The sequence below is a fragment of the Dama dama genome, chromosome X (assembly GCF_033118175.1).
Source record: "Dama dama isolate Ldn47 chromosome X, ASM3311817v1, whole genome shotgun sequence".
In the NCBI taxonomy this organism is placed as follows: domain Eukaryota; kingdom Metazoa; phylum Chordata; class Mammalia; order Artiodactyla; family Cervidae; genus Dama; species Dama dama.
The window spans coordinates 18,492,974-18,520,962 of NC_083714.1; the positions used below are offsets into that span (position 1 = coordinate 18,492,974).

At 37.0% G+C, this 27,989-nt stretch overlaps 1 protein-coding gene across 1 annotated transcript in view; it reads left to right on the plus strand.

The window, feature by feature from the left end:
* HTR2C (5-hydroxytryptamine receptor 2C) overlaps positions 1-25,527 on the plus strand; it is a 167,265-nt gene extending 141,738 nt beyond the window's left edge. The window contains exon 5 of the mRNA XM_061136637.1: positions 24,374-25,527. Coding sequence (XP_060992620.1) covers positions 24,374-25,197 — 824 coding nt within the window. The 3' untranslated portion in view covers positions 25,198-25,527. The remainder of the gene's footprint in view (positions 1-24,373) is intronic.
* Positions 25,528-27,989: the final 2,462 nt, after the last annotated feature.

The following is a 27,989-nucleotide window of genomic DNA, read 5'->3' on the forward strand; positions in this document are numbered from 1 at the left end:
AATTTGACTTTTTTCCTAAGGCATGCTCCATCTGAGTATAGATGAAAAGTATAAGTTGGTGGGATGCAAACTCCCAACTCTATTTTTTCTGCAATAGAAAACTATTGGGATCTCTGTTAAATATTTTCAACCTCTCAAATGTTGCTTGCTCCATGAGTTCTTTGGAGAGTCACCAATAAAAGAATGCAAAGGAACAGAAATTTTAAGACCCCTCCTGCCTGTAGCTTGTCCTTTTTCTGATTGCACAGTGCCCTGTAGTTTCTACCTGCTTTTTATTCACTATCAAGTATCTTCAAATGTTGGGTTTTTAAAATTTTGTTCAGATTTATGACTGTGGTCAGCAGAAGAGCTAGTATTCTATAAACTATTCCACTATTATTAGACTTACAACTAGAAGTTTGTAACTTTTGAGACTACCTTGATTCAATTCCCCCTCCTTCCAACTCCCACATCTGGTATCCACAAATCTGATCTCTTTTTCTACGAGTTTGTTTTTGAAATGTAATTGACCTACAACACTATGTTAGTTCCTGGTACACAACATAGTGTCTCAATACTTCTATACATTTCAAATTCATCACCGTGAGAAGTCTAGTTACAGTATGTCACCATACAGAGACATTACCTAATTATTGACTATATATCCTGTACTCTACATTTTTATACCCATAACTCATTTATTTTTTTTAACTAGAACTCTGTACCTAATCTTCCCCACCAATACTCCCCTTCCCTACACCCCTCCTCTCTGGAAAAATCCTGTTTGGTCTCGTGTGTGTGACTCTGTTTCAGTTTTGTTACATTTGTTCATTTTGCTTTTTATCGACATATAAGGGAAATCATATGGTGTTTGACTTTATATGACTTTTTTCACCTAGCATAATACCCCCTAGATCCATCCATGTTGTTGAAAATGGCAAGATTTCATTTTTTTAATTTATGGCTGAGTAATGGCCCATTCTCTGTGTATATACATATACCACATCTTCTTTATCCATTCATATATTAATGAGCACCTGGGTTGCTTCCATCATCTTGGCTATTATATACAACATTGCCATGAACATGAGATGCATAAATCTTTTCAAATTAGTATTTTTGCTTTCTTTAAATAAATACCAAGAAGTAAAATTACTGAATTTTACAGTGGTTCTATTTTTTTTTTTTAAAGGAATCTCCATACTGTTTTTCATAGTGGCTTCACCAATTTACATTCCCACCAAGAGGGCACAATTGTTCCCTTTTCTCCACATTCTCACCAACAGTGATTATTTGTTGCCATTTTGATAATAGCCATTCTGACAGGTGTGAAGTGATATCTCATTGTGGTTTTGATTTGTACTTCCCTGATGACTGGTGATGTTGAGGATCTTTTCATGTGCCACTTAGCCATCTGTATATCTTCTTTGGAAAAATATCTGCTTAGGTTGTCACCAATTTTTTAAATTGGTTGTTTATTTTTGATTTGTACGAGTTCTTTGTGTATTTTAGAGATAACCCCTTATTAGCTGCATCATTTATCTTCTCCCATTAAGTAGGCAGCCTTTTCATTTTGTTGATAGTTTCTTTTGTTCTGCAAAAGCTTTTTAATTTGATGTAGTTGCATTTGTTTTTCTTTAATGACCTTGCCTGAGGAGACTTATTCAAAAAATATTGCTAAGACCAATAAGCACACTGTCTACATTTTCTTCCTGGAGTTTGATGGTTTCAGATCTTACATTTAAGTTTTTGATATTTTTTGAGTTTATTTTTATACATGGTCTGTGAAAGTAGTTAAGTTTCATTCTTTTACATGTAGCTGTCCAGTTTTACCAACACCATTTATTGAAGAAGATGTCTTTTCTCCGTATATTCTTTCTTCCTCTATTATAGATAAGTTGACCATATAACTATGGATTCATTTCTAGGCTCTCTATTCTCTCCCATTGATTTAAGTGTCTGTTTTCTGAGCCACTACCATACTGCTTTCATTATTGTAAATAGTAATGTAGTTAGAAATCAGGGAGCATAATACCATTGGCTTTTTCTTCTTTCTCAGGATGGTTTTGGCTATTCTGGGTCTTTTGTGTTTCCATACAAATTTTAAATTTATTTGCTCTAATTATGGGGAAAATGCCCTTTGGTATTTGATATGGATTATACCAAATCTGTAGATTGACTCGAGTAGTATGGTCATTTTAATAATATCAATTCTTCCAATTCATAAATGCAGTATATCTTTACATCTGTTTGTATCATCTATAATTTCTTTCATCAGTGTCTTATAGCTTTCCAAGTACAGGTCTTTTACCTCCTTAGTTAGACTTATTGTGAAGTATTTTATTCTTTTTGATGCTATTATAAGTGGGATCGTTTCCTTACTTTCTCTTTCTGATAGGCTGTTATTGGTGTATAGAAATGCAATAGATTTCTGTATATTAATTTTTTATCCCACAAATTTACCAAATTTATTGATGAGTTCTAATAATTTTTAGTGTCATCTTTAGGAGTTTCCACATATGGTATCATTTCATCTTCCAACAATGCCAGATTTATTTCTTCCTTTCCAATTTGGATTCCTTTTATTTCTTTTTCTTATCTGATTGCTGTAGCTAGTAATTCCGATACTATACTGAATAGAAGTGGTGACAGTGGGCACCGTTGTCTCTGTTTCTGATCTTAGAGGAAATTCTTTCAGTTTTTGATCACTGAGCATGATGTTACCTGTGGGTTTGCCATATATGGCCTTTATTATGTTGACTTCTCTCTATACTCACTTTCTAGATAGTTTTTTATAAATGGATGTTGGATTTTATCAAAAGCTCTTTCTGCATCTATTGAGAGGATCAAAAAATATTTTTATTCTTCAATTTGTTAATGTGGTGTGTAACATGATTGAATATGGAACCATTCCTGCATCCTTGGGATAAATCTCATTTGATCATGGTGTGTGTGCATGTTAAGTTACTTCAGTCCTGTCCAACTCTCTGTGACCCTATGAACCATAATCTGCCAAGCTCCTCTGTCCATGGGATTCTACAGGCAAGAATACTGGAGTGGGTTGCCATGCCCTCCCCCAAGGTATCTTCCTGACACAGGAATTGAACCTGCATCTCTTATGTTTCTTGCATTGGCAGGCAGGTTCTTTACCACTTGTGCCACCTGGGAAGTCCTGGTCATGGTGTGTTATTTTTTAATGTATTGTTGAATTCAGCTTGTTAATATTTTGTTGAGAATTTTTGTATCTATGTTCATCAGTACTATTGGTGTGTAAATTCCTTTTTTGTGTGTGATATCTTTTCTGGTTTTGGCAGTAGGATGATGCATATCTTTTAGAATGAACTTGGAAACATTCCTTGCTCTTTAATTTTTTGTAATATTTCGAGAAGGATAGATGTTAACTTTTTTCTAAATGTATGATAGAATCCCCCTTTGTCACCATCTGTTTTAGAAATTTTGTTTTATTACTGATTCAATTTCATTACTCAAAATTTTTCTGTTCATATTTTATATTTCTTTCTGATTCAGCCCTGGAAGGTTTTAACATTTCTAGGAATATGTATATTTCTTCTAAGTTGTCCATTTTATTGGTATATAATTATGGTAATCTTTTTTGATCTTTTGTAGTTCTGTGATGTCTCATTTTTCATTTCTGATTTTATAGATTCGATTCCTCTTTCATTTTCTTTCTTGGTGAGTCTGGCTAAAGGTTCATAAATTTTTGTTATCTTTTTGAAGAACCAGCTCTTAGTATCATTCATCTTTTCTATTGTTTTTCTAGTTTCTATTTTATTTATTTCTGCTCTGATCTTTATGATTTCTTTCCTTCTTCTGACTTTGGGTTTTGTTCTATTTCTAGTTACTTTAGGAGTAAGATTTGGTTGTGTATTTGAGATTTTCTGATTTCCTGAGGCAGGCTTGTATTATTACAGATTTTCCTTCTTGAACTGCTTTTGTTTCATCACATAGATTTTGGATCATTGCATTTTTATTTTCATTTGCCTCTAGATATTTTTTTATCTCTTTGATTTCTTCACAGACCCATTTTTTTTTTAGCAGCAAATTGTTTAGCCTCCATGTGTTTCTGATTTTCTTTTTTAGTTTTTATCTTACAGTTTTCTAATCTCATAGTGTTGTGATGTGATGTTGCTGTGATTTAAAGCTTCTTCAGTTTACTGAAGTTTGCTTTGTAGCCTATCATGGGATCTACCCTGGAGAATGTTCCATGTGCACTTGAAAAGAATGTGTGTTTTGGTGCTTTGGAGGTAATGTTCTATATATATTTATTGGGTCTATCCAGTACAATGTATCATTTAAGGTCAGGTTTTTTTTTGTTTTTTTTTTTTTTTACTGATTTTTGGTCTGGATGATCTATCCATTGATGTAAGTGGAGTGTTAAAATCACCAATTGTTATTTTTTTCCTGTCAGTTTCTCTCTTTATGTTTGTTAATGTTTGCTTTATGTGTCTAGGTGCTCCTATGTTGGGTGCATATATATTTACAACTATTACATCTTCTTTTGGATTGATCTCTTGATCCTTATGTAATATCCTTCTTTGTCTTTTGAAACAGTCTTTATTTTAAAGTCTATTTTCTTGGTATAAGTGTCAGGAGAGTGTGTAATTTTCTCGCCTCTGTCTTGCTGCAACAAAGATTTGAAATGGCAGACCATTGTTACAGTTCAGTTAGCTCAGAGTTTTATTTGGTAAACAAAGGATAGCACACACTTGAGGTGTGAGGGTGGGCTGACCCCAAAGAAGAGACCCAAACCTGACTTAACTCCCCCTTTTTATACATTTTGCTTCCTCCCCCTGAACCTACCATATGCAAATTAGGGCTAGCCAGGAAGGGGGCCTGTTTGTTTCACCTGAGGTTCTCACTCTTGTCCGTGGATTTTTCCTTTGTTCCCTTTCTGTGGGCTTTTCCCCTTTCTTTGTGTGTCTTTTAGCCACTGCCATTTTGGACTCTTTTTTCCTATTCTAACTATCTAACATAAATATTTGTATGCAAGCTTTCTTTTCATTTCTCTTTGCATAGAATAACTTTGTCTATCCCCTCAGTTACAATCTCTGTGTGTTTTTAGACCTAGAGTGAGTCTCTTGTTAGCAACATAGAAATAAGTCTTTTCTCTGTATCTGTTCAGCCACCCTTTATCTTTTGATTGAGACATTTAATTCATTTACATTTAATTATTGATAGATATGTACTAATTGGGCTTCCCTGGTAGCTCAGTGGTAAAGAATTTGCCTGCCAATGCAGGAACCACAGGCTTGATCCCTAGATTGAAAAGATCCCCTAGAGAAGGAAATGGCAACCCAGTCTAGTATTCTTGCCTGGGAAATCCCATGGACAGAGGAGCCTGGCAGGCTATAGCCCATGGGGTCTCAAAAGACTTGGATATGAGTTAGTGTCTAAACAACAACAAATGAACTAATTGCCATTTTTAATTATTTATTTATTTCATTTATTTATATTAGTTGGAGGCTAATTACTTTAAAATATTGTAGTGGTTTTTGCCATACATTGATATGAATCAGCCATGGATTTACATGTGTTCCCCGTTCTGAACCTCCCTCACACCTCCCTCCCCATCCCATCCCTCGGGGTAATCCTAGTGCACGAGACCTGAGCACTTGTCTCATGCATCAAACCTGGACTGGTGATCTGTTACGCAATAGATAATATACATGTTTCAATGCTATTCTCTCAGATCATCCCACCGTCACCTTGTCACACAGAGTCCAAAGACTGTTCTATACATCTCTGACTCTTTTTCTTTCTTGCATATAGGGTTATCGTTGCCATCTTTCTAAATTCCATATATATGTGTTAGTATACAGTATTGGTGTTTATCTTTCTGGCTTTCTTCACTCTGTATAATGGGCTCCATTTTCATCCACCTCATTAGAACTGATTCAAATGTATTCTTTTTAATGGCTGAGTAATGTTTCATTGTGTATATGTACCACAGCTTTCTTATCCATTCGTCTGCTGATGGGCATCTAGGTTGCTTCCATGTCCTGGCTACTATAAACAGTGCTGTGATGAACATTGGAGTACACATGTCTCTTTAAGTTCTGATTTCCTCAGTAAGTATGCCCTGGAATGGGATTGCTGGGTCATATGGCAGTTCTATTTCCAGTTTTTTAAGAAATCTCCACACTGTTCTCCATAGTGGCTGTACTCGTTTGCATTCCCACCCACAGTGTAAGAGGGTTCCCTTTTCTCCACACCCTCTCCAGCATTTATTGCTTGTAAACTTTTGGATAGCAGCCATTCTGACTGGTTTTAAATGGTACCTCACTGTGGTTTTGATTTGCATTTCTCTAATAATGAGTGATGTTGAGCATCTTTTCATGTGTTTGTTAGCCATCTGTATGTCTACTTTGGAGAAATGTGTTTAGTTCTTAGGCCCATTTTTTTTTATTGGGTCATTTATTTTTCTGGAATTGAGCTGCAGGAGTTGCTTGTATATTTTTGAGATTAATCCTTTGTTTCTTCATTTGCTATTATTTTCTCCCATTCTGAAGGTTGTCTTTTCACCTTGCTTATTGTTTCCTTCATTGTGCAAAAGCTTTTAAGCTTAATTAGGTCCCATTTGTTTAATTTTTGCTTTTATTTCCAATATTCTGGAAGGTGGATCATAGAGGATCTTGCTGTGATTTATGTCAGACAGTGTTTTGCCTAAGTTCTCCTCTAGGAGTTTTATAGTTTCTGATCTTACATTTAGATCTTTAATCCATTTTGAGTTTATTTTTGTGTATGGCGTTAGAAAGTGTTCTAGTTTCATTCTTTTACAAGTCATTGACCAGTTTTCCCAGCACCACTTATTAAAGAGATTATCTTTTCTGCATTGTATATTCTTGCCTCCTTTGTCGAATATAAGGTGTTCATAGGTACGTGGATTAATCTCTGGGCTTTCTATTTTGTTCCATTGATCTATATTTCTGTCTTTGTGCCAGTACCATACTGTCTTGATGACTGTGGCTTTGTAGTAGAGACTCAAGTCAGGCAGGTCGATTCCTCCAGTTCCATTCTTCTTTCTCAAGATTGCTTTGGCTATTCAAAGTTTTTTGTATTTCCATATAAATTGTGAAATTATTTGTTGAAGTTCTGTGAAAAAATACCATTGGTAGCTTGATAGGGATTGCATTGAATCTTTAGATTGCTTTGGGTAGTATACTCATTTTCACTATATTGATTTTTCCAATCAATGTACACGGTATATTTCTCCATCTATTTGTGCCCTCTTTGATTTCTTTCACCAGTGTTTTATAGTTTTCTATATATAGGTCTTTTGTTTCTTTAGATAGATATATTCCTAAGTATTTTATTCTTTTCATTGCAATGGTAAATGGTATTGTTTCCTTAAATTCTCTTTCTGTTTTCTCATTGTTAGTGTATAGGAATGCAAGGGATTTCTGTGTGTTAATTTTATATCCTGAAACTTTACTATATTCATTGGTTAGCTCTAGTAATTTTCTGGTGGAGTCTTTAGGGTTTTCTATGTAGAGGATCATGTCATCTGCAAACAGTGAGAGTTTCACTTCTTTTTCAATCTGGATTCCCTTTATTTTTTTCTTTTTTTTTCTTTTGCTGCTCTGACTGCTGTGGCCAAAACTTCCAAAATTATTTTGAATAGTAGTGGTGAGAGTGGGCACCCTTGCACTGTTCCTGACTTTAGGGGAAATGCTTTCAATTTTTCACCATTGAGGGTAGTTTTTCTGTGGGTTTGTCATATATAGCTTTTATTATATTTAGGTATATTCCTTCTATGCCTGCTTTCTGGTGAGTTTTTTTCATAAATGGATGTTGAATTTTGTCAAAGGCTTTTTCTGCATCTATTGAGATAATCATATGGTGTTACCTTTCAATTTGTTAGTGTGGTATATTACATTGATTGATTTGTGGATATTAAAGAATCCTTGTGTTCCTGGAATAAAGCCCACTTGGTCATGATGTATGATCTTTTTAATATGTTGTTGGATTCTGTTTGCTAGAATTTTGTTAAGGATTTTTGCAACCATGTTCATCAGTGATATTGGCCTGTAGTTTTCTTTTTTGTGGCATCTTTGTCAGGTTTTGGTATTAGGGTGATGGTGGCCTCATAGAATGAGTTTGGCAGTTTACTTTCTTCTGCAATTTTCTGGAAGAGTTTGAGTAAGATAGGTGTTAGCTCTTCTCTAAATTTTTGGTAGCATTCAGCTGTGAAGTCATCTGGTCCTAGGCATTTGTTTGCTGGAAGATTTTTGATTACAGTTTCAATTTCCATGCTTGTGATGGGTCTGTTAAGATCTTCTATTTCTTCCTGGTTCAGTTTTGGAAAGTTTTACTTTTCTAAGAATTTATCCATTTCTTCCAAGTTGTCCATTTTATTGGCATATAGCTGCTGGTAGCAGTCTCTTATGATCCTTTGTATTTCTGTGTTGTCTGTTGTTATCTCTCCATTTTCAATTCTAATTTTGTTGATTTGATACTTCTCCCTTTGTTTCTTGATGAGTCTGGCTAAGGGTTTGTTAATTTTGTTTACCTTCTCAAAGAACCAGCTTTTGGTTTTATTGATTTTTGCTATGGTCTTTTTTGTTTCTTTTGCATTTATTTCTGCCCTAATTTTTAAGATTTCTTTCCTTCTACTAAACCTGGGGTTCTTTATTTCTTCCTTCTCAAGTTGCTTTAGGTGTAGAGTTAGGTTATTTATTTGACTTTTTTCTTGTTTCTTGAGGTAAGCCTGTATTGATATGAACCTTCCCCTTAGCACTGCTTTTACAGTGTCCCATAGGATTTTGGTTGTTGTGTTTTCATTTTCATTCGTTTCTATGCATATTTCGATTTTTTTTTAATTTCTTCTATGATTTGTTGGTTATTTAGAAGCGTGTTATTTAGCCTCCAGATGTTGGAATTTTTATTAGTTTTTTTTTTTTTCCTGTAATTGAGATCTAATCTTACTTGCATTATCAGAAAAGATAACTGGAATGATTGAAATTTTTTTGAATTTACCAAGGCTAGACTTATGGCCCAGGATGTGATCTATTCTGGAGAAGGCTCCATGTGAACTTGAGAAAAAGGTGAAATTGATTGTTTTGGAGTGAAATGTCCCATGGATATCAATTAGGTCTAGCTGGTCCATTGTGTCATTTAAAATTTGTGTTTCATTGTTAATTTTCTGTTTAGTTGATCTATCCATAGGTCTGAATGGGGGTATTAAAGTCTCCAACTATTACTGTGTTAGTGTTAATTTCCCCTTTCATACTTGTTAGCATTTGCCTTACATATTGTGGTGCTCCTATGTTGGGTGCATATATAACTGTTATATCTTCTTCTTGGATTGATCCTTTGATCATTATGTAGTGTGCTTCTTTGCCCCTTTTCACAGCCTTTATTTTAAAGTCTATTTTATCTGATATGAGTATTGCGACTCCTGCTTTCTTTTGGTCTCTGTTTGCATGAAATATTTTTTTCTAGCCCTTCACTTTCAGTCTGTATGTGTCCCTTGTTTTGAGGTGGGTCTTTTATAGACAGCATTTATAGGGGTCTTGTTTTTTTTATCCATTCAGCCAGTCTTTTGGTTGGGGAATTCGACCCATTTGCATTTAAGGTAATTATTGATAAGTATGGTCCTGTTGCCATTTACTTTGTTGTTTTGGGTTTGAATTTATACACCCTTTCTGTGTTTCCTGTAAAGAGAAGATCCTTTAGCATTTGTTGGAGAGCTGGTTTGGTGGTGCTGAATTCTCTCAGCTTTTTCTTGTCTGTAAAGCTTTTGAATTCTCCTTCATATCTGAATGAGATCCTTGCTGGATACAGTAATCTAGGTTGTAGCTTATTCTCTTTCATGACTTTAAGTATGTCCTGTCATTCCCTTCTGGCCTGAAGAGTTTCTATTGAAAGATCAGCTGTTATCCTTATGGGAATCTCCCTGTGTGTTATTGTTGTTTGTCCTTTGCTGCTATTAATATTTGTATTTTGTGTTTGATCTTTGCTAATTTGATTAACATGTGTCTTGGGGTGTTTTGCCTTGGGTTTATCCTGTTTGGGACTCTCAGGGTTTCTTGGACTTGGTGACTATTTCCTTCCCCATTTTAGGGAGGTTTTCAACTATTATCTGCTCGAGTATTTTCTCATGGCCTTTCTTTTTGTCTTCTTCTTCTGGGACTCACATGATTTGAATGTTGGGGCGTTTCACATTGTCCCAGAGGTCCCTGAGGTTGTCTCATTTCTTTTGATTTTTTTTCCTCTGTGCTTCATTTATTTCCACCATTCTATCTTCTACCTCACTTATCCTATCTTCTGCCTCCGTTATTCTACTGTTGGTTCTCTCCAGAGTGTTTTTGATCTCTATTGTTGCATTATTCATTATTAATTGACTCTTTTTTATTTCTTCTAGGTCCTTGTTAAACATTTCTTGCATCTTCTCAATCCTTGTCTCCAGGTATTTATCTGTAAATCCATTTTGCTTTCAAGATTTTGGATCATTTTTATTATCATTATTCTAAATTCTTTTTCAAGTAGATTCCCTATCTCCTCCTCTTTGGTTTGCTTTGGAGGGAATTTTTCATGTTCCTTTACCTGTTGAGTATTTCTCTGCCTTTTTATCTTGTTTAGAGTACTGTGTTTCGGGTGGCCTTTCTGTATTCTGGTAGTTTGTGGCTCGTCTTTATTGTGGAGGTTCCTCCCGGTGGGTAGGGTTGGATGATTGGCTTGTCAAGTTTTCCTGGTTAGGGAAGCTTGCGTCGGTGTTCTAGTGGATGGAACTGGATTTCTTCCCTCTGGAGTGCAATGGAGTGTCCAGTAGTGAGTTTTGAGATGTCATTGGGTTTTGTGTGACTTTGGGCAGCCTGTATATTGATGCTCAGGTCTATGATCTTGCATTGCTGGAGATTTTGCGTGGCATGTCTTGCTCTGAACTTGTTGGCTCTTGGATGGTTGTTGGTTTCAGTGTAGGTATGGAGTCTTTTGGATGATCTCTTATTAATTAATGTTCCCTGGAGTCAGGAGTTCTCTGGTGTTCTCAGGTTTGGTGCTTAAGCCCCCTGCCTCTGGTTTTCAATCATATTCTTCCAGTAGCCTCAAGACTTCTCCATCCATACAGCACTGATAAAAAAAAAAACTTCTAGGTTAATGGTGAAAAGATTCTCCACTGTGGGGACACCCAGAGAGGTTCACAGAGTTAAATGAAGGAGAGGAGAGGGAGGAAGGAGATAGAGGTGAACAAGAGGAGAAAAAATGGGGAATCAAGAGGAGAGAGACAGATCTAGGCAGTACTCTGTTCCCTAAGTGTTCTCTGCAGCCCAGAACACCCACAGAGATTCACAGAATTGGGAAGAGAAGAGAAGGGAGAGGGAGGAAATAGAGGTGACCTGGGGGAGAAAAAGGAGAGACAAAAGGGGGAGAGAGTAATCAAGCCAGTAATCACACTCCTGAGTAAAAATGGGTACTGACAATTGGATTCTTAAATGTACAAAATTGATGTAAAATACTAAAAAACAAATATTAAAAATCTAGAGTAGAGGATAGACTCTTAAAAATACTATATTAAAAAAAACACAAAAAGTATAAGAAATATATATGAAGTTCACTTTAAATATAGGGTCCTTTTTTTTTTTTTGCAAGGTAATAGTGGGTTATAAAAATGAAAATTAAAGGAGTAATAGAGGACCTTAAAAAAAGAAGAGAAAAAAATTTTAATTAAAATTAAAAAAAAAATAATAGTGACAATATATCTAGGACTTTCTCTGGAGCTGTTGCGAGCAATGTGAGTTCAGTTCCGTTTCAGATAGTTCCTCGTTCCAGCTTACACTTCTCAATATCTATAGCTCCCTTCCAGTGTAGTCAGTGTTAACTACAGGGATTTTAATCTGTTGCACCTGTCACTTCTAAAGTGGTTCCCTTTGTTTATTTAGCTTCTGTTTGCAGGTCTCTTCAGTGTCTAATTTCCGCCCTGACACAAGTGGGCGGAGGTGGTCTCTTGTTTAGGTTCGCTTGTTCAGTTGTGCTGTGGGGAGGGAGGGGCACTGCAGACAAATGTCACTGGCGTGTGTGGGGAGTGCTCACAATGTTTCGGCCACACAGGGTTTGCCCTCGCTCACGGCGTGTGTGCTTTCCCTGTCTACACTGCTCAGGCTTCAGGTTGCTCTACAGGGAGCGGGCCCTGAGTTGCGTGCACTTCCCAGGTCTAAGCTGCTCAGGTTCAGGTTCTTGGGTACTTCACAAAGGCGCAGACTCGGTTGGGCCTGCGTTTTGTGTCATTCCCCTGTCCTAGCAGCTCAGGCAACCAGGTGCTTGACAAGTGCACTCTCTTCAGGTGCAGCGCGACTTCTCCCCTCCCCGGTCCCAACCTCAATTTCCAGGCGCGCCTGGTCCGGTGTGACTTGTGTCTCTTCCAGGGAACTGATCTCTGGCTACGACCCTCCCAGCGGATATCAACCATCCAGAATATCAGGAAGTCTTTGGTTAGAAACTCAAAGCCTGTTTGCAGTTTGGTAGGGGATGCCCTCTCTGGGGATGAGTTTGCCCTTTTCTGGCTCTGGCTGGTGCCCGCCTCCCCCCTGCCTCCAGTGGGGGATGGGCCGATCCGCAGCCGGCTAGCTCTTCTCTGGTATTTTCAGGTATGACCTAAATCAAATCCCTTATGACTATACAGTGGAAGTGAGAAATATATTTAAGGGACTAGATCTGATAGACAGAGTGCCTGATGAACTATGGACGGAGGTTTGTGACATTGTGCAAGAGACAGGGAATCAAGACCATCCCCATGGAAAATAAATGCAAAAAGGAAAAATGGTTGTCTGAGGAGGCCTTACAAATAGCTGTGAAAAGAAGAGAAGGAAAAAGCAAAGGAGAAAAGGAAAGATATTTCCATTTGAATGCAGAATGCCAAAGAATAGCAGAGATAAGAAAGCCATCCTCAGCAATCAATACAATGAAATAGAGGAAAAAAACAGAATGGGAAAGACTAGAGATCTCTTCAAGAAAATTAGAGACACCAAGGGAACATTTCATGCAAAGATGGGTTCGATAAAGGACAGAAATGGTATGGACCTAACAGAAGCAGAAGATATTAAAAAGAGGTGGCAAGAATACACAGAAGGACTGTACAAAAAAGATCTTCACAACCCAGATAATCACGATGGTGTGATCACTCACTTAGAGCCAGACATCCTGGAATATGAAGTCAGGTGGGCCTTAGAAAGCATCACTACGAACAAAGCTAATGGAGATGATGGAATTCCAGTTGAGCTATTTCAAATCCTGAAAGATGATGCTGTGAAAGTGCTGCATGCAATATGCCAGCAAATTTGGAAAACTCAGCAGTGGCCACAGGACTGGAAAAGGTCAGTTCTCATTCCAATCCCAAAGGCAGGCAATGCCAAAGAATGCTCAAACTACCACACAATTGCACTCATCTCACATGCTAGTAAAGTAATGCTAAAAATTCTCCAAGCCAAGAGTCAGCAATACGTGAACCATGAACTTCCAGATGTTCAAGCTGGTTTCAGAAAAGGCAGAGGAACAAGAGATCAAATTGCCAACATCTGCTGGATCATGAAAAAAGCAAGAGAGTTCCAGAAAAGCATCTATTTCTGCTTTATTGACTATGCCAAAGCCTTTGACTGTGTGGATCACAAGAAACTGTGGAAAATTCTGAAAGAGATGGGAATACAAGACCACCTGACCCACGTCTTGAGAAACCTATATGCAGGTCAGGAAGCAACAGCTAGAACTGGACATGGAACAACAGACTGGTTCCAAATATGAAAAGGAGTAGGTCAAGGCTGTATATTGTCACCCTGTTTATTTAACCCATATGCAGAGTACATCATGAGAAACGCTGGGCTGGAAGAAGCACAAGCTGGAATCAAGATTGCCGGGAGAAACATCAATAACCTCAGATATGCAGATGACACCACCCTTATGGCAGAAATTGAAGAAGAACTAAAGAGCCTCTTGATGAAAGTGAAAGATGAGAGTGAAAAAGTTGGCTTAAAGCTCAACATTCAGAAAACTAAGATCATGGCATTTGGTCCCATCACCTCATGGGAAATAAATGGGGAAACAGTGGAAGCAGTGGCTGACTTTATTTTTCTGGGCTCCAAAATCACTGCAGATGGTGATTGCAGCCATGAAATTAAAAGACGCTTACTCCTAGGAAGGAAAGTTATGACCAACCTAGACAGCATATTAAAAAGCAGAGACATTACTTTGCCAACAAAGGTCCGTCTTGTCAAAGCTATGGTTTTTCCAGTGGTCATGTATGGATGTGAGAGGTGGACTGTGAAGAAAGCTGAGTGCCAAAGAATTGATGCTTTTGAACTGTGGTGTTGGAGAAGACTCTTGAGAGTCCCTTGGACTGCAAGGAGAGCCAACCAGTCCATCCTAAAGGAGCTAAGTCCTGGGTGTTCATTGGAAGGATTGATGCTGAAGCTGAAACTCCAATACTTTGGCCACCTCATGCGAAGAGTGGTGTCTCTTGTGATGTCACTGTTCCTTTCTCCTGGATCCTGGTACACACAGGGTAGTTTTGTGTGTGTGTCCCCCAAGAGTCTGTTTCCCTAGTCTTATATAAGTTCTGTAATTAAATCCCTCTGGCCTTCAAAGTTAAATTCCCTGGGGATTCTCAGTCTTTTTGCTGGATCCCCAAGTTGGGAAATCTGTTGGGGGCCCTAGAACTTTTGCAACGATACGAGAACTTATTTGGTATAAGTGTTCTCCAGTTTGTGCATCGTCTGAACAACTCTGTTCTTTTGCCACCTAACACTTACTTCTCATTTCTCTTCTACATTCCTGTATAGGGCCTAATAATTTCTGCCACCCAGTCATGCTATTAGGGCTTCCCCGGTGTCTCAGGTGGTAAAGAATCTGCCTGTAATGCTGGAGACGTGGGTTCAATCCCAGGGTAGAGAAGATCCCCTGCAGAAGGGAATGGCAACCCACTCCAGTATTCTTGGCTGGAGAATCCTATCAGCTATAGTCCATGGGGTCACAAACAGTCGGACATGATTGAGTGACTAACCACCACCACCAGTTATATTATTTCTTCTAACAGAAAAGAATAACCATTCTTTATTCCTAGTGTAATTTTTCCAACTATTTCTGACTTTGTCTCCTCAGAGGTCCTTACCTATCATCTTCACCTTTCTTTTCTGTATCTTTAAGCTCTTCCACTCTATTGGCTTTCACCTTCAATATGTAAGCATATTATTGTATCTTAAATATAATCTTCATTTCCTCAGTCTACATTTGCTTGTGAGTAATGTAGGAGAGGAAAAATAATTTTCCCTCTAACCTTCTGAGTTCTTGGCTTAGACTCTTATAATAAAACACAGTTTAACAAGAGAAAACAAGCAAGTTTATTAACGTGTATGTTATTTATACATGTGCATGCATATACATGAGAGAAATCCTAAAAAACTAAATAACTCCCCCAGATGGTGCAAGGCACCACTTAAATACCATCTTCAGCTAAAGGCAAGTGAAGATGTGAGGTGGGGAAAGGCCAGTTATGGCAGATTACCAGGAAAAGCTAGATAAACAAGGGTTAGGTCTGCCATGAAGATTTAAGTGGGCTCCCTCTCCATTAATACGATTCTCCTGGGATTTAGTCATCTTTCTCTTCCCAGTAAAGAACTCTGCCTACAGTGCAGGAGACCCCAGTTCGATTCCTGGGTTGGGAAGATCCACTGGAGAAGGGATAGACTACCCACTCCAATATTCCTGGGCTTCCCTTGTGGATCAGCTGGTAAAGAATCTGCCTGCAATGTGGGAGATCTAGGTTCGATCCCTGGGTTGGGAAGATACCCTGGAGAAAGGAAAGGCTACCCACTCAAGTATTCTGGCCTACAGAAAACTGTATAGTCCATGGAATCACAAAGAGTCGGACACGACTGAGAGACTTTCACTTTCACTTTCACTCTCTCTTCCCAGTACAGAGAGGTTGATATTTACAATTGGAGATTTCCTTTGTAAATGCAAATTTCTCTTCGGTAGTTTTCAGAGCTTTTCCTGTCTCTGCCATGTTTCAAAATAATCAACTCAAATAATCTTTATGCCAAAGAGGCATATTTTGGAGTAGCATATTCTGTAGTAATGTTTCCATATTTGGATGTTACTTCAAATTTTACTTCTTCATGCCTTCAGCTGTATTATGGTTGGACCTCGCTAGGACTTCCCCCACTGTTAAAAACAAAATTCAATTGAGTAAATTTGAAAAATTCAATGATTCACGAATTTTTTCCCCAATAGTCATGTATTGGTTTTTCTGGTAGTCATGTACGGATGTGAGAGTTGGACCATAAGGAAGCCTGAGTGCCAAAGAACTGATGCTTTTGAATTGTGGTACTAGAGAAGACTGTTGAGAGTCCCCTGGACAGCAAGGAGATCAAACCAGCCAATCCTAAAGGAAATCAACCCTGACTATTCATTGGAAGGACTGATGTTGAAGCTGAAGCTCCAATAATTTGGCCACCTGATGTGAAGAGCCAACTCATTGGAAAAGACCCTGATGCTGGGAAAGATTGAGGGCAGAAGGAGAAGGGGGCAACAGAGGATGAGATGGTTGGATGGCATCATCGACTTAGTGACATGAGTTTGAGCAAGCTCTGGGAAATGGTGAAGGACAGGTGAGCCTGGTGTGCTATAGTCCATTGAGTTGCCAAGAGTTGGACATGACTGAACAACAATATGCCTTCAGCCATATTATAGTTGGACTTCCCTAGGAAGTCAACATTCAACTCAGTCAACTCAACATTCAACTGAGTAAATTTGAAGATCTAATTGGCTTTATTCAGCAATTCATGAATTGGGTAGCATCCCATCTAGTGAACAGTCAGGCACTCCAAGGAACTGGACAAAATGGAAGGTTTTTATAGGCAGAAGAGTGGGTCGAGGAAGTTATTAGCAAAAGAAAATAATTCTTTCAGGTTAAGTCATCTTCTTTTGTAGGGGAAGGTAATGGGAGGAGTTTTATTATGCAGGTACCTCACTAGTGCTGATCAGGAAATTTCAGATTGCTTAAAAGTCACCTTATTGGGAGAAGTTGGGACTACTATTAAACCTTGGTCCACTGTCACAGACGCAGATGACTCCACTTGCTGATTGCTACTTCTTTTTAACATACAGTTCTCCATAAACTCTTGCCCAAGTTTAACTTATAAATCCTGGGTATTCTTCTTGTCACCTCATGAACTGTTTTCTTTTATAATCTTCTTTTAGTTCAACTTCCCTTGAAGTCATTTACGGTCTTTTCCTTACTCAATACCCTTCATTCATGCACGCCTAGGTTCCTATTCTTCCCAAAGCTAACAACTCCTTGAATTCAAAGTTGACTCTCAACCTGATTCTGAATTCCTTAAAATTACCATTGCATCAACACCATCTATCTGCCAAAGTATATGAAGTATTGCTCCAACTCTCAGTCACATTTTATTATCTGGTAGCGGAGACAGCAATGCTTGTGTTTATTTTGTCTTCTGTGTTCTTCTTTGAAAATAGTTTTTTCATATTCTGTTATCAATTCCCATGTTCAAGGGATTCACTTATTAATCCAAGAGGCAAGGGACCACTCCTGCCAGCTTGACATTGTATGATCCTCCTTGAAAAAATTCATTTCCATGAAAAACTCATGCAGATAGATACCTAGGAGATAGCCCTGCAGTTTAGTAACAAATCCCTGTAACCTATGTTTTCATTTTGATGATGGCCAGTCTGTTCCAGGAAATGTATTTTATAAACTTTCTCTCTTTTATCTTACTATCATTTACTATTCTTCTCTTGGCAATCTGTTTCCTGTCTTCACTATTCGACTATAACTGTTCTCTCTATAATTACCAGAAATCTCCTTATTTTCAAAGACAGAGTAATTATCTCAAATTCTAGATTCTTCTGTGGCATTTGATGCTGTTGAGGATACCTTCTTCAGAACATTCCCTCTTTGTGTGTTCAGTTCAGTTCAGTTCAATTCAGTCGTTCAGTCATGTCCAACTCTTTGCAACCCCATGAACCACAGCCTGCCAGGCCTCCCTGTCCATCACCAACTCCCAGAGTCCACCCAAACCATCGAGTCGATGATGCCATCCAACCATCTCATCCTCCATCATCCCCTTCTCCTCCTGCCCCCAATCTTTCCCAGCATCAGGGTCTTTTCCAATGAGTCAGCTCTTCACATCAGGTGGCCAAAGTATTGGCGTTTCAGCTTCAGCATCAGTCCTCCCAATGAACACCCAGGACTGATCTCCTTTAGGATGGACTGGTTGGATCTCCTTGCAGTCCAAGGGACTCTCACGAGTCTTCTCCAACACCACAGTTCAAAAGCATCAATTTTTGGCGCTCAACCTTCTTTATAGTCTAACTTTCACATCCATACATGACCACTGGAAAAACCATAGCCTTGACTAGATGGACTTTGTTGACAAAGTTATGTCTCTGCTTTTCAATATGCTATCTAAGTTGGTCATAACTTTCCTTCCAAGGAGTAAGCGTCTCTTAATTTCAAGGCTGCAATCACCATCTGCAGTGATTTTGGAGCCCAGAAAAATAAAGTCAGCCATTATTTTCACTGTTTCCCCATCTATCTGCCATGAAGTGATGGGACCAAATGCCATGATCTTAGCTTTCTAAATGTTGGGCTTTAAGCCAATTTTTTCACTCTCCTCTTTCACTTTCATCAAGAGGCTCTTTAGTTCTTCTTCACTTTCTGCCATAAGGGTGGTGTCATCTGCATATCTGAGGTTATTGATGTTTCTCCCGGCAATCTTGATTCCAGCTTGTGCTTCTTCCAGCCCAGCGTTTCTCATGATGTACTCTGCATATGGGTTAAATAAACAGGGTGACAATATACAGCCTTGACCTACTCCTTTTTCCTATTTGGAACCAGTCTGTTCCATGTCCAGTTCTAACTGTTGCTTCCTGACCTGCATACAGGTTTCTCAAGAGGCAGGTCAGGTGGTCTGGTATTCCCATCTCTTTCAGAATTTTCCACAGTTTCTTGTTATCCACACAGTCAAAGGCTTTGGCATAGTCAATAAAGCAGAAATAGATGCTTTTCTGGAACTCTCTTGCTTTTTCGATGATCCAGCAGATGTTGGCAATTTGATCTCTGGTTCCTCTGTCTTTTCTAAAACCAGCTTGTGTGTATTATGACATAATATTTTGTTCACAGTGGACTATTACCATGCTCCTGATACTCATTTTGTAAATTTTGCTGCTGGTAATGTTGATCTTACCAAAACATGTCAAAAGGAGTTTTTCAGACCAGGCTCACACATGCACAGACAATGATGACTATGTAATAACTGTTGTCTGGCCAACACTAATTGTAAGATAGTATCAATTGTAAGATACATAGCACTATTGAAGATGTTAAAATCTGAAAGAAATGGACATCTAAGAACCATGGGCATATGGTATTATTATCTGATTGCTTGAAGAGAATTGATCTGTGTTGCTTGAATTCAAGGCTTTAAGAAATAATGCAAACATCATTATACTTTCTCTAAATTTACTTGCCTTATCTGATGTAAAATAACCTCACAAAGTTATTTTACGTCTTTTATGAGGCTAGAATAAGATAATGCATGTAAAATATGTACTGTAGCTAAAGTACCAAAATCAGTAAGCACTCAATAAATGATAACTAGTAGTCATAGTAACACATATTTTCAATAAAAACTTGAACTATAACTGTTATTGAATTCAATGTTCTTAAAATGCTAAGACCCCATATGTTTATTGAAAGTATTTTTTTCTCCCTTAGTAACCTTAATGAATAATAATCAATTTTACAGGTTTTTTGAGACACAAATGAGACAATGCATGCAAAATATGTGTTTATTGGTTGAAGTAGTATCTGTTATTTTTCAGCAGAACACCAATTATAACTTATTTTTGTTTTTTCTAAAATTCTAGAGATGATATACATTTTTCAAAGTTAATTTCAGAAAGATTAAGTGATTCTAGTTAATAATTCCTTCTTCTTATGTTTCTTGTCTGGATTAAATAATATATGAAAGTATATAATAATTGTAAAACATTTAATTCAGTGTGTGACAAATAAAAAGAACTCAGTAAAAAGTAATTATTACTACAATTGTTGCTATTTATTACTGATATTATCTACGGTAGTTCATTTTCACTTTTTCTCCTTGGTCAAGTCAAAGATTTAAAAATATCAAAGACTGCTCCTTTATACTTGCTAAGCTCGTTTTCTGAAGTTAACTTCACCAAATAGTATATACCTTTTATAATTTTTATGACAATGAGTGAGATAATGCATGTAAAATATTTAGTTGCTATTATTGATAGTTTGTGTTTACTTGATATCACTTGAATTTCTACTAATTGACTAATTTAAAATACTGAGAAACACTTTATACATTGGCTGAATTTAGCTCTCCAGGGTTTAAATAACTTCATCCACTAATATAGAATAGCAGTTCTCAAACTCTTTGGTGTAAGGGCCTATTTATACTTTTCAAAACAAACGAAGACCTCAAAGAGCTTTTGTTTATGTGGATTATATCTATTGATATTTATTATATTAGAAATTAAGACTGAGAAATGTTTAAAATATCTATGAATTATTTTAAATAATAGCAATGAATCCATTTAATGTTAACATAACATTTTTTTAATAAAAATTAACTATTTTTCCAAAAATAATTGAGAGAAGACAGGCACTGTTCAAGAGTTTTAAAATCTCTTCAATATTTAGTTTTATGGAAAGATAGTTGGATTCTCATAGATGTATCTGTTTTCAACCTGTTGTAGTATGCTATTAGGTATGAAGTTTATAAAGAATATGCAGTTTTAAAGCTGAATAGTTGGAAAAGGGAAATCTAGCAAACTCTCTAAAAGAATCTCAGAGGCCCCTCTGGATCCTTGAACCACACCTTGAGAACTGCTGACATATACTTTTTTTTTTAAGTATTGAATAAGATAATCTATATAATAGATTCTATTATTAATGCTGATTTAGTTGCTATTAGTATTATTTATATAATTTCCAGATACTGTCAAAAGTAACTGAGTTTCTTGTTTTGTTGACTGCATTCACAGTTTCTATAAAAACAAAAACAAAACAAATGACAATATAGATTTGGTAAAATGGTTAAGCTACTTCACTAAATAATATTTCTATTATAGGAGTTTTAATGAAATTGAGATAATATATTTTATATCTTTAATGTCAGTAATACACATGGCTTAATGCCTGGCACATAAGATAGACTCAATAAAAGGCAGCTTTAGAATCACTCTTTGTTCAATGTACAAAAGATTATGCAAATAGATGCCAGGGATAAAATTGACCTCATACACCCAATAACATCATTAGCTTATCTGGAATCACTCTGCTATCCTCTCTTGTCTCTAGACAAGGCCTACTTTTAGGCCCAAGATTCCCTTAGGAAAGTGAATAAATCTTTTAATAGAAACAAGCTAATACCAATTCACAGCTGGGCTCTGAGTAATGCTGACTTCCACTGATATTATGGTCAGTGTGTGAAGTCTTCCCTAGAAATTTCAGATATCTAGGAATACCTAAAAGGTTGTGCGGCATTTCCTTGGGGAAATGACTCTCCACTTGTATCCTGAGTGTAGATATGTCTAACCTTGTCAGAATTCTTTCAGAATGAATGCAAACTCCCTAGATTAAGTTCCTAGCCTCAGGGTCTGGTTCCCACATTGTTGGATGGCAGTGGAGGGGAACAGTTTGGAAGGGGAGCCATTCCACTTTACCCCTCCTCTGGTCTTGCTATAGGATCCTGAGAAAGTATAACACAGTTTTCTACCAACATTTTGTCAGAAAATGGCCTTCTTCTCTACATTTATACCAAAATGGTAAGTGTTTTCACTTAGGACCCCAAGACATTTGCTCTAGAAGTAATCAGTTCCAAAGTTAGCAATGGTAGTAAATCTTACGGACTTTTATCATCTGAGGTCTAACAGCCATTTCTTTCTATGTTTCAGAAAGAACCTCTATTTTATTTTAATTGCTTCTGTTTTTAATATATTAAACTTTTGGTAGAAAGACTTTAAAAGATTATAAAATTAGAGAGAATTACATTATAAAGAACCATGTACTCATTATCCAGCTCCAAGATTTATCAATTTATGGACTGTCTTGCATCATCTGTACTTCCGTCCACTTCTCCCTCCCATATTATTTCAAAACAAACCTCAGAATCATAATATTTTATCCATAAACGCATCAGTATATACATATCTAAAAATATAAATTTTTCCCCACATAGCCACAATATCAACATCATTTTTAAAAACTAATGAATGATAATTATTTACTATCATCAAAGGCCAGTTATTGTTCAAAATAACACATTTCCACCTGTGTCATGAATATTTTTAAAAATGTGTTTGCTTGCATCACAATTCCAAGAAGGTCCACATATTAACATTGCTTGATTGGTATTTTAAGACTCTCTTAATATTAGGTTCTCTAATTTTTTCTGTTGTAAATGATTTGTTTTTAAGAAACCCTTCCCTCTTTTCTTAATCTCATATTAGCTTCCTTAACTCCAGAAAACTTCCTACAACCTTATTCTCACTAAAACATTTCATGAAGGATAAGCCAGTACTGGCTTCTTTCAGGCAAGCTTGATCTATGCTCTTTCTACATATCGCCTCATATTTATGGCTTTTGGAATAAAGATTCTAACAATACAAGATGGCAGCATTCTTACCTATCATTTTATAACTCTTAAGAAATGTAACCTGTGTGGTTCATCAAATTTGGTGACTATTACCTTCTGATACTTGCCACTCTTCCCATCTAGAGCTCAAAGTTCGCTTCATCAGATCCTGTACTGTATTACCTGAGGACACTTTCTGTTTGCAGTGTCTCCTAGTTTTCACAGCCATTCTTGCCTTCTTAAATGGCATGCCTAGGTTCAGAATTGCAGGTATGTACCAATACCCCAAGAAATCTTGTCACATCTATTGATGCTTCTCATACCATCACTTGGTCTCTTTTTCTAGAAAAAAAACCTAGTCATGTAAGAAATTCAGGGTCTGAATTAGAAGGCTTAAAGATAACTTTTCAAATACTCTTCCTCATGTCTTCTCAGAAATTAAATACCAATCAATGTCATCAGCAAGCTCTTAGCAAAGAAAAATATTTTCCCCTCTTGATCATCAAACATTCTATACCTGACAAAGCATGTTAAGACAATCTACAGGGATTTTCAGATTTGTCATGGTTCCCTGTGTGTTCCCTAAAGCCAGCAATGACCTTTGAGAGTGTGCTTCTATCCTCTCTCACAGTTCATAGTACAAATAGCCACCAGCCCAGGAATCCTCATAATGATCTCTGATAGAATCCTAGAAGTGCAACCTGAATTGTCCCAGGCTTCAAGTTCTTGTGGACACAAGAAAAAATAAATTAACCAATTTGAATTTCACTTGTGCAAGTTATCCCTGCTTGTTGATGATAGACCTCTTCAAGATCTACCATAATGATTTACCATAATGATTTCCAAAACTTTCTAGGTACATCACTTATGCTCAGGCACAAGATTCTGCTCCCATCTTCCTATTGATATTTTCTGCCTGTGAGCTTCTTTATTAGTGGAAGTGCTTACCTAGATGAACACCTCTCAGTATTCTTAAAAAACAAATGAGTTCAAAACTCCACATGTAAATAGAGGACTATATCTCTCCTGGAGTCTCAGGAAAATGCTTATTAAAAAGACAATTCCTTCAGTTTCTGCATGGAGACTATGTCTGCATTGTGGTCAGATCTAATTCCTGTTGGGGGGCCCACTATCTTCTTCATCTCCAAAAAACTCCAGAGCTCCCAGGCTCTGTCTCCAAAGGACTCACACACAGAAGTTCCTCTTTTTGACCACTTTCCTTGGGAAAGGATGTCCTTAGCTAAAAACTCATCTCAAACTCAGCCTTGTCAATGCTGACATGCTATTATTCCTAGGTGGTATGCACATCATTTTTATTGCATTTGGAATGCTAAAAATGAACAGTTGAATTTATTGATGTCATTGAATACAGACACAAATTTATTCATTCAACAAATATTTAGTGAATGCCTTCTATGATCTGGGACATTTCTAGGAATTGGAGCTAAAACAAAAAAGACACAATTCACTGTTATGTACAACCATACTTATAATTATCTCAGTAATGGTAATTCTAAGTCTTTTACAGAAAATTGGTGAGAAGGCCTTCCTAACTTGAAAAAAAGCTGTCATTTTCTGATATCATACTGTTACTCTTTCATGTGACTATCACTTTATGCTGTGAATAGCTTTCAACAAATATCAGATCTAAATTTTCTCCAGTGATATGCAATTGAATGTATCCCACTATACAGATCTGTTCAGTGCTTCCATATGCTGTAACAATGTCCCACCTTCTTTTTTTGTTCCTGTAGGTGTATCAGTTCCTATCCCAGTGATTGGACTGAGGGATGAAGACAAGGTGTTCGTCAACAACACCACCTGCGTGCTGAATGACCCAAATTTCGTTCTTATTGGGTCCTTTGTAGCTTTCTTCATACCGCTGACAATCATGGTGATTACCTACTGTCTGACGATTCACGTCCTTCGCCGACAAGCTCTGATGTTACTGCACGGCCACACTGAGGAACCGCCTGGAATAAACCTAAATTTCTTGAAATGCTGCAAGACGAACACCGATGAAGAGAGCTCTGCAAACCCGAACCAAGATTTGAACCCACGCCGAAGGAAGAAGAAAGAAAGACGGCCTAGGGGCACCATGCAAGCTATCAACAATGAACGGAAAGCCTCGAAGGTCCTTGGCATTGTTTTCTTTGTGTTTCTGATCATGTGGTGCCCATTTTTTATTACTAATATTTTGTCAGTTCTTTGTGGGAAGGCTTGTAATCAAAAGCTCATGGAAAAGCTTCTGAATGTGTTTGTTTGGATTGGCTATGTTTGTTCAGGAATTAATCCTCTGGTGTACACTCTTTTCAACAAAGTTTACCGAAGGGCTTTCTCCAACTATTTGCGCTGCAATTATAAGGCAGATAAAAAGCCTCCAATCAGACAAATCCCGAGAGTTGCTGCCACTGCTTTGTCTGGGAGGGAGCTTAATGTTAACATTTACCGGCACACCAATGAACCAGTAATTAAGAAAGCTGATGACAAGGAGCCTGGTATAGAGATGCAAGTTGAGAATTTGGAGCTACCAGTTAATCCCTCCAATGTGATTAGTGAAAGGATTAGTAGTGTGTAAGAAAGGGCAGCACAGTCTTTTCCTATGGTAAAGCTACAAATGTAGGAAATTGTTCTTTAATTCTGTTGGTCATAACCAATGTAAATATTGCTGTATGAAAAGTGTGTTTTATATATAGCTTTGCAATCCTGTACTTTACAATCATGCTTACAATAGTGAGATTTAGGGTTCTATATTTACTGTTTATAACAGATTGAGAATAACTTATTTTGATTGATGCAAAAATCTTGATTTTCCCCCCTTCCAGCCTTCCTTCCCTCCCTCTTTTTCTTTTTCTCCCTCCTCTCTCTCTTTTTCTTTTGCATATAAGGAAACATTGACGTTCCTCTCAGGTGGCATTTGCAGGAGACCAGAATGATACACATGATAGTGGTTTTCAACCACATCAAAATTGAACAAATTCGGTGGACTCTTTTTTCCGGGTTAACAGTAAATATGCACTTTAAATTCTTGCTCTGCTCATCTACACACGTAAATACAGTAAAATAGGTTCTGCCTTCTGAAACTCTATCACAACTGTTAGTGAGTCAAAGGCAGAACTTACTTCTTGTCACACACAGGGGAAATTTTGACATTGTCAGAATGTTGTGTTGATATTTTACTGCAATGTCTATCCCCAAACATAGTGGCATTTTAATATAGCAGCTAGTTAACCGGAACTACAGAAGTGGAAGGATGACAAGAGATATATACACCAACAATAGCTTTTCACTTCTTATGTTCAAATTCTGATTATAATGACAAGCAAACTGAAATTAGTGTTTTCATTCTGGTCCTTAGTAAATACCTAATTCCATGATTAAACTGGGAAACAAAATCCCAGAGTTATTTCCCAATCCAGGATTCAACATCAATTGGGTTTTGATCTCAGGATCCTGGAAATTTCGTGTGCTACACACAAAATGAAATTAGCATTTTTGAGCCTTATTAAAATAGTATATTAATTATGGTACCTCTATCTATAGGACCTAATTTAGCAGTCCATTTTTGAGTAAAACTTGCGTTGGAAGCAGATGCCCAAGACTTTGGAAGTTTTACTTGATTAAGGACTACAGAACTGGGCCCTTAGAATGTGAAAAAAGTAATTAAAGAAGCTTTTACTGAACTCTGGGAAAAAAAGAAATACAGCGTTTCCATTTGGATTTTAAACAAAATATCTCATTTTCAGATCCTTCCAAACTCTCTAGTGCAGGGAAAGGCTGCAGCTAATTTGTGAAAGTGGCAAGCTCCTCATTGTACTGCAATTACGTACCAGAAGTTTAAACCTTTGTTAAATATAGTGTTGTGTTACAATCAGTGTTGGCCATTGTTTCATTCGTGGGCCTATTGCTCTATAAGAATTCAGTACCATTTTACTAGTTTGTTAACCATGAAAGGTTTTCAAACATTACTAAAGTCAGACCATTAAGTCTATGCTGTGTGCAGAGTATACAAGTGTTTCCAGTAACTATATTTCCATGTATGTCCATTTCACACAATTGTGGATCTATTTCCAAAGATTTCATGATGCTATTTCTTATGCCTGACAGTTACTTACACACCTTAGAGTATCTTGAAATTGGTGAAGGCAGAATCCAAATTTCTAAAAACCCCAGTGTGTGTCCTCAACACACAGCATAGATAAATCGAACAGTCCGCCACAAGGGCAGTGGGAGAGATGCTGTATTTGAGAAAACTCATACAGTCCCTAAGTGGTTTGCAACACTGCCAAATGCCAGTCAATTGCTTGAGCATGCCCAATTATAACATGAAAGTAAAGTCTACCTGCCTGTTAGCTCTGTCGAACTGCATGTTAAAAACAATTATATGAAGTTGAATGAGACCTAATTCTTACTGAAATGAAAATGTCTGAAGAAACATAGTATACATTGAGCATGAGTTCTGCACATACATGGTGTCCCGCATGTATGCTGTGTATGTTGCATAAATCCATCAATTTGTATTAATGTAAGGCAGAGTAGGTGTTATAAGAATGACTTAAATGCAAATTATTTGGCAGTCTTTAAAAAGACCATGTGATCAGATCTGAAGTATTGTGAGTATAGAGAAAATTGGAAACATCTGATTTCTTTCCTGAACTATCAGGGCAAGCTCATAGCACATATTTTACAAAGAAAATATAAACCACTGATTTTCAAAAGCACTAGCAATAAGTTGAATGATAATAGCTTATAGCACATTTATTAATAATTCTTATGTCATCAAGCAGTAGTACTTAATAGTACCCAACACAGTAATTATTCTAAAATCGTGTGCTATTCATAAGTTCTGTGCAATTTGGTATGAAATAAGTATATTCATTTGGATATAAATCTTACAGTTCAATGTTAAATCTACAACTTTTATAAATGTTTTAAAGTCCATGCGATAAGTGTAAACATGGTGAATTTATTGTCAAACAGACCATTTTTGATGTACTATTATATATGTATATCTGTTTAAGACACGTGCAACGGACTGCCTTATATTATTTCCTGTAAATCTTCCTTCATCAAGTGGTACTTTTTGTGAGTGGTTGAGAAGTGTTGTCTTATTCCTGATTCTTGTATGTTATCCATTCCAGGTTTTTGTGATATTTCCTATTAATTTATTAAATTTATTAAATGTTGCCTAATATGTTGCCTGCCTTTTTCCCCCCTGCATCTTTTGAGAGAAAAATACACCACTTCATTTCTTGGAAAATTAAATTGTAACTAGTTAAATAAATTCACAAAGACAAATACAACCAGAGAATATTACCCTTTTCTGTGTACTCAAAGACTGACACTAGAGGAAAGACAAGAGGTGTAAAT